The sequence below is a fragment of the Coregonus lavaretus genome (assembly GCF_964263955.1).
Source record: "Coregonus lavaretus genome assembly, chromosome: 4".
NCBI lineage: Eukaryota > Metazoa > Chordata > Actinopteri > Salmoniformes > Salmonidae > Coregonus > Coregonus lavaretus.
Window position 1 is genome coordinate 68098053 of NC_139991.1, and position 8193 is coordinate 68106245.

Here is an 8193-nt window from a genome sequence, read left to right on the forward strand (position 1 = left end):
GACACGTGACGTCCCGGCATTTTATATCGGCGTTTTGTCTGGTCGTCACTAGTTAACACAGCCACAAAGTCATAAATCCCGCCTATTTCACAATTGATCTTCTTAAAATGTGATTTTAAACCTGTTGCTAACCTTATGCCTAACCCTAACCTTAAATTAAGATCAAAAAGCACATTTAGGTTTTCATGAATTTTTAGGCTATAGCCAATTTTGACTTTGTGACTGTGCTAACTAGTGGAAACCGTTGTGCCTCTTGTTCACACGCGTATCTCCCCTCTCATTGGCTAGAATGGTCCCACCTGATCTTGCCTCCCCCGAATGCCTTCCATTTTTGAATACATTTATTTTCATTGTTAGAGCGGCCACAATAGTATCTGGTCAATATAATGGATAATCTGTGACAGATCTCTTCTAGCCATGGTAGCCAAAATAATGGGCAACTGGGCACTTTTATACATGACCCTAAGCATTATGGGATGTTAATTGCTTACAGGGGTGCAACTTTGGTTTTAGAAGTGGGGGGGACATAAAGTCGGATGAACACTCCAAACAGCCTACCCGACCACTCGGAGGCCTCCACATGGTTCTAAAGCACACCGTTGCCTTGTTTTGTATCACATTCCAATGATAAAACTGGGGGGGACAAAAATGCAATTTCAGAATGTGGGGGGACATGTCCCCCCCGTCCCCAGTGAAAGTTGCGCCCCTGATTGCTTAATTAACTCAGGAACCACACTTTGTGTGGAAGCACCTGCTTTCAATATACTTTGTATCCCTCATTTACTATAGTTTCCTTTATTTTGCCAGTTACCTGTATCTTTTGTTCCATTGTGTTGAAAGGGACTTTTATTTTGAAAATGTCACTTCATAGATGTTTACATTTTACATTTTAGTCATTTAGCAGATGCTCTTATCCAGAGCGACTTACAGTTAGTGAGAGCATACCTTCTTTTTTTATTTTTCATACTGGCCCCCCGTGTTGAATAAATAACGATTTTTATTAACCATCCTGCTACTCTCAATGGTGTCATGACCTGAGGAAACCTCCTAAAGCTGTTGTGAATGCCTATCTATACCCATTCAAGTAAAGGGTTTTTCAGTGTGGTATCCTAATAATGCGGTGTCAGTACTATACCATGTAGTACAGTGAAGACATATGCAAATGTTTTGACACACAGTAAGTTTTTATTAGGTGGGTTTTTCTCCAACATTACAAACAACGCAATAAGGGGGAAAGCAATATCAAAACTGACCATTATACAAAAACGACAGAGGATTGGCGTAAAGCAACCAAAGTCAACGGGATATGGAGACAAGTTGATCCACAAATACAGTGGTATCAACTTCGCATATATATTTATATTTACATATATATTAATTTGTAATTGCATGGGAAAAGAAACAATGTACAATGCTACAAATAAGTATTTACAAGTTAATAAATAAAGCCAGCAAACACAAAACAGAGGAAAATGAAGAAAAATAATCTAAAGTACAAAGGACATTGAGTCTTTTAATATACAAAAAATACAAAAAGAACATAGAAAAAACATTGAACAGGTAATCGTTAGAAAGTTCAGAGCCTTTGACAGTGACGGAGAGCGATGGCACGAAGGTTTTAAGGATGATCATTGTGAGAGGGTGAGGCAAGGTGACATATTCCTGATCAGGCGGTGTTTCTGAGAGGGACTAATTTAGAGGGATCGGTGGAGAGGTGCAGTCTTTGGCCCTTCATTTACAATACATAGATACAGAAGAGAGTGTGTGTGTGTGTGTGTGTCTCTCTCTCTCACGTACACACATATTTGTGAAACCTGAAATGTTGACATGTTTTTGTCAGATCCCCCTCTCCAACCGCTGATATATACACTGAGTGTACAAAACATTAAGAACACCTGCTCTTTCCATGACATAGACTGACCTTGTGAATCCAGGTGAAAGCTATGATCCCTTATTGATGTCACCTGTTAAATCCACTTCAAATTAGTGTAGATGAAGGGGAGGAGACAGGTTAAAGAAGCATTTTTAAGCCTTGAGAAAATTGAGACATGGATTGGGTATGTGTGCCAGTCAGAGGGTGAATGGGCAAGACAAAATATTTAAGTGCCTTTGAACGGGGTATGGTAGTAGGTGCCAGGTGCTCAGGTTTGAGTGTGTCAAAAACTGCAACGCTGCTGGGTTTTTCACGCTCAACAGTTTCCCGTGTGTATAAAGAATGGTCCACCACCAAAAGGACATCCAGACAACTTGAAACAACTGTAGGAAGCATTGGAGTCAACATGGGCCAGCATCCCGAGGAACGCTTTCAACACGTTGTAGAGTCCATGCCCCGACGAATTGAGGCTGTTCTGAGGGCAAAAGGGGGGGTGCATCTCAATATTAAGAAGGTGTTCCTAATGTTGTGTACACTCAGTGTAGATATGCTGGGTAGCTGGGAAGGGCACAAAGACATTAGCAAAAAATCTAGAGCAAAAATAAGCACACATTCCGGGATGAACGCTTACTGACATTAACTGGAAACTTAAGTGCAAATCTCCCATTGACACAAATGTCTGATTTACACAAAAGTTTAAGGATCTCCAGTTGAAGGATCCATCCCTCACTCATTGATCAACCACAGAAGTCTTTAACCACAGATCCAGGTTCAGCTTCCCCAACACAAATCCTAACCTTGTTAAAAGGATGTAGAAATAGAAGCTGACCTTGAATCAGGGCTTAGGGGCAACTTCCATCAACACCACTGATATGAAGTCCAGCAAATCACATTTAAGCGCAGGAGACTACCGGACCCCAACATTCACAAACATACAGAGTCCTTATCAACACTATCACCAACCAGCACACTTGAATGCATGGAAATCACTTCACTTATATTATACTGCCTTAATGCATTAATAATGCAGTACTAACATGCTATAACTATGACTACACATGTTTATGATAACTGACATGTGAAACACGATCATCATAGCACATGAAAACATTTCCATGGCTTTACTGTTAGGCACATCAAGCGTTTGTTGTGAAATGTAGACTGACGATTGCTGTGGCATGTTATAGGATTTATATGGCAGTTGACATACCCTTTTCACACTACTGTACTCAGCTGAGCCAAGCTGTACTGCGTTGGCCTGGTTACGTACCATGTCAAAATAGAATATCAGAGCCAGCCAGCACACTACGGTTCAGGTTAGCACAATAGTGTAAAAAGGCTATAAAAGTGAATAATAGCCATCTTAGATGTGCCCTCTGATAGAGATCCAATCCCATGTCCCTATTAGAATGTTTATTGTCATGCACAGGACACAGTGAGTACGTTTACATGCACATTAATAATTCGATATTAAACTGATTATGGCAGAAGGCTGAGTATGGCATTAGTCATGTAAACACCTCACTCTGCTCATCTTAATCGGCATAAGGTCATATTCGAAGTAAGCATACGCCGATTAAAACACCTGGTTTTCTGAGCAATCTTTCAAATTATTAGGACATGTAAATGCCTTAAATCAGATATAGCGTTGTATTTGATCTGTGCCTGTGCTAGCATGAGCAGCGCGAGCTTCCTTCTTTCGCGCGAGTGAAATGAGTTAGGAAAAGCTGAAAGTACGCATCTTAGAAATAGTTTTCACATACAAACTTTATATGTCTGAATTCAGAATCAAATATGCTTTACAAAAAATACATGGTCACTATGGTAGAACGTTAATTTTGATTGCCAATATTCTGCATTTATCAAAGTCCCATCAGGTAGCCTGATTTCAGATGTGTCCATGTAAACAGGATTATGAGGGAAATCATTTATTCTTGCAAAGCATGTAAACGTTTTAATCAAACTATTATATTAATCAGACTATTCACAATAATTGTATTATTGTGTGCATGTAACTGTACTCAGTGTGACATGGTCACAGTCAAAAAGTCACTAGTTTCAGAAAACCCTTTGAGCACAGGCTTGAGTTTTACACTGTAATCCACAATACCACTGTCATGGCTGCTGTTAAATAGGGATATTAGGTTTGATCCAAAGTTCTGCAATACTGTAGGAACTGGATAGACATGGGGTACTACAAACCAAGGACTCGTCATCACATTATCATCAATCATAGTCACAGACAAAGAATCACACAATGTCTGAGCAAGGAGTCTCTCAACAGCAGGCAAACTCACTCCCTCACTTCAAATCTCTATGCTCCCGAAACTACCTGATACTTCATCATAGTCCACTGGTCTTTGGCACACGTGGAGTTGACTATGTTTTAGTTCGGTTCTACTTTTCTCTTCCTCTCTTTCATTTATCTCCTGAATTAACTGAATTGAAATGAAGTTGACCTCAACCCTGGTACACAAGGAAGAAAGGCCTCAATGAAGGAGCAAACAAGAGGGATAGTCCTTTCATTGTTTCTTCTTCTTCTTTACACTACAGGGAAGAAAAAGACTAGACATTTAAAAACCACGGTTCATTTCACAATACAACATACATTTTTCTGTCTCTCTTGCTCTCTCTCTGAGTGCTCGAGTACTTTCCACACACACACTTACAGTTAAAAGGGAGCACAGTGTCCTTTTACATACATTTCTCTCCGTCTGCAAATAATTTACAAGAGGGTCTAGCACACATGTGGTCCATCAAATGGCTTGGAGCTAACTGCTAATTTTCTGATGATCTGAGGGAGTGGTCACCATGCCAACAACAGCCATTTTGTGCCATCCGGCCCATAAGTAGGCAGTTCTGCTCTCTAAGGCATTGCCAATCGAGGAGAAGCCATTTAGTGCCATCATGTTTGAGCCGCAATGGCCGCCCGGCATTGTGCATTTCAGGTCACCATAATGTACTATAACTGGCCACGTGGCTTTTTTTGGCTTCCCAGAAATGCACCCATTAAAACAAATACTGAACCAAAATGGATGCTGGATGCTGGATGCCTCACTATTTCCATGAACCATCATCATTAAGCCCACATGGCTTCCTACTCGTTTTACGTTGACCTCGCTGTCAGGAGAGAGCCTCTCTCTCAAACTCTAGTGTGAAACTGAAGACATCAGGCATGAAATCAAAGGGGAGGGAGGGAGGGAGCGGGCTGGCTGTAAGCATTTCATTGTCTGTTAGCACCACTTGGAGAAATAAGACGCAATGCACAAATGCAGAGCACCGCCGTATCAAAGTAGTGACAAAATGAGCTATTATTGAATGTCTGTAGTAATAATAATGCCCTATTTGTGTGAATAGTGTTAGTTTAACAAACTGGACATGTTCCCATTAGCAGTGAGGAGTTAAAAGGAGTAAAGTTTCTGATGATTGGTCAACAACCAGATGTAGCCATCCAGTAGGGGCCTTTCTCTCCCAAAATCCTTTTAGTGGTTCGTTGGAACGTGTCTCCATCCGCTATCTGGCAGTACTAAGCATCTGTCCATCTGTCTCAGTCCGCGTGTTCGCGGAACGTCGAAGAAACAGATGCAGTTGTTGGTAGTCTAGAAAGGAAAGGAGTGTAAAAAAATATATTTTTACTCAGGTTTTCCCCTCTCGATTAGGACGTCCACAGAGAGCTGTGAAGCTACCAGGAAGTAATGTGGGCTCACAGGAAGTGACCAGAACTTGGAACATGGGTTGTAGCCTGATTAGGAAACACCTGGGAGAGGGGTCAGATGTGGGTAAGCATACACAGCATCCACACAGAGTCATTTCTTCCACAAGCGCAGTTGCCTGCCTCACAAAATGGAGTCGAGTGCAAGTTCATTTGCCTATAGGGATTTCCATTCCATTCAGCTTTATTAGTCCTCTGAGACTTTGACGCTCAGACGCTGGACACGGCCGAGCTGGCAACAGGCCCCTCTACCATGGCACAGCAGGGGTGGCACTCAAAGATGGCACCCAGAGAGCCCAGCCGGAAGCGGGGAGGTGGGCGAGGATTTCTGGTGGGCATGACACGGCGTTGCCCCTCAGAAGATGCCCTTGGCGATTTTCAGGCCTTTCTGCTTCATTCGCGGCAGGGTGGAGCTGGCCACGTGCTTGGTCCGGCCCACCTTGGGGAAGCCGCGTTTCTTCAGGACAAAGTCGTAGTTGGCCGAGGAGTTCATGGCATAGAAAACGTTGGCATTGTCCGGAATCTTCAGCTCTGTGGAGGGAAGGGGTTGCAAAATAAACATTGGTATGGTTAAAAGGCACATTGAAACAACAGGCAAGAGGGAATGTCAAAATCTGGTTGAGAAGATGGAATGAGAGATCGTTAGACAAGGCGTGTGTAGGTATTTCTAAAAAGTACAGTGTGACCAGAGATACGAACAAGTCCAGAATGGAGGGCGTTAGGAAAAGCGTAAATGTTTGTAAGTGTGAAATGTAGTTCAAAATGCATCAACTCTGAGGTTTGTATCTTTCAGGTTCTACTGTAAGTCCTGAGGTGAGCATGACAGACAGCTGACTGACCTTTCTCCTCAGAGATCTTCTGCAGCAGTTCGTAGTCCTCCGATCTCTCCCGGTCCAGGTTGTGTTTCACCATGGCCTTCCTGATCACCGCCGGCGTCTTGTCCTGACTGGTCACCTGTAGATCATATGATGACCACATCAAGACATTTGGCTCAACCAGACCTCACAACCACGAAACACATTGGCAGGGAAATTCTCTTTCTAATCTATCGTAATCACCACCAACGCAGCAGCTCACCAGGATGCTCTTGTACATGTTGCCGTTGTCCACATCCAGGCTGACCCGGATGATGCAGCAGTCATCAACCTGCTGGTTGTAGAGGGGCAGTGACAGCGACGAGTAGCTGGACACGCCCGAAACGGAGCGCTTGTGCGAGCGGGAGCCGGCCCCCGCCACGGGCGTGGAGGACATGGAGGAGGAGGAGGCGCTACTGGAGCCCGAGCCAGAGCCCAGACCAGAGGCGTCCAGGGAGGACAGAGAGGTGGACTCCCAGAACTGGAGAGAAACAGAGAGAGAAGGGGGACAGCACAGGTTAGATCACAGTGCCAGTTAAGAATATTGAGATGCAATCAAGGAAAGCAATGCATCTTAAACAGGTTCATTTAACATGACTGGAAACTGTTGAATGAATTCCAGTGAATTTAGACAAATACTTGGGAACACTGAAATTGAGGCTTGCGTTTGTTTTACACTAAAATGGGACCCCCAAGAGTGCTTGCCACTAACATGACATGCACATCAAATGTAGAAAACACAATGAAATATGTGGAGAGAAGAATGTGCAACCAGGTGAAATGCTACTTCTACTGAGTGGTATGGATACAAGGTGAACTCTTCACCAAAGACACAACAAATGAAACCAGTCAAAACTAAAAGTTCAAGGTGCAGCAGCGGTGATGAAACGGAGCAGATGCATAAATAAAATCAACACACACACACAACGTTCTCGCCCATACACAAAATGGCTACAGGGGTGATGTAATGGTGACATCACACAGATAGACACAGTGCAAACAGCACACTCCTCTGATGGCAGTGTGAAATGGCTGCGCCACAAGCTAGCGCAGGTGAAACAGAGAAATGGTACAAGAAGTAGTAAAGAGTACCGTGGGTGCCAGGTCAGGCAAGGGGCCGCACTTCCCTAACGTGGAATTGGAATGTTTTACGGAAGGCGTGGAGGTCTACAGAAAAGGAATTAAGAGCTACAGTCACCAGTGGGCCTCACATGAGCTGTTTCTTGTGGGATGGAAGAGTTAAACTGTGCTAAGACAGTAGAACGGTTTTAGTGATCATACTGGTATCATGGTCTTTAAAGCAAGACGCCGAGATATGACATCCTCATCATACAACTTCCTGCTTACAGACGTCAACACACTCGTAGTAATACATCCCTGTCCTCTGACAGGTCGTCATTGTAAATAAGAATATATTCTTAATTGACTTCCCTGTATAAATAAAGGTAAAATAAAAATAAAAATAAATGAAGGTTAAATAAATAGATATATAGAAAATCTCCTCTCTCTCTCACCTTTCGCTCGTGGGCATCGGGCGAGTCGGAGATTAAGCTGATATTGATCTCCTCCACGTCGGAGCTGCTGGAGCCAGCGGAGGTGACGCTCAGGGAGTCCGCTCCGTCACCCCCTCCACCTCCACCTCCACCCGAGCCCCCCAGGCAGGGGGCGTAGCGCAGCTGGTCAAAGGACTTGGAGTGGGAACTACCCGCACTGCTGCAGCCTGGCTCCGAGCTGGCCGGCTGGCGACTGGGACA

The 8193-nt window shown here is 43.7% G+C and overlaps 1 protein-coding gene across 1 annotated transcript in view; it reads right to left on the reverse strand.

The window, feature by feature from the left end:
• Positions 1 to 1177: 1177 nt before the first annotated feature.
• The window catches only part of LOC311127526 (ral guanine nucleotide dissociation stimulator-like), a 37913-nt gene continuing 30897 nt past the window's right edge, over positions 1178 to 8193 (reverse strand). The window contains exons 12-16 of the mRNA XM_084159347.1: positions 7954 to 8185; positions 7532 to 7606; positions 6663 to 6920; positions 6425 to 6539; positions 1178 to 6116 (exon numbers count right to left, since the gene is read on the reverse strand). Of these exons, the coding sequence (XP_084015473.1) occupies positions 5941 to 6116; positions 6425 to 6539; positions 6663 to 6920; positions 7532 to 7606; positions 7954 to 8185 (856 nt within the window). The 3' untranslated portion in view covers positions 1178 to 5940. The remainder of the gene's footprint in view (positions 6117 to 6424; positions 6540 to 6662; positions 6921 to 7531; positions 7607 to 7953; positions 8186 to 8193) is intronic.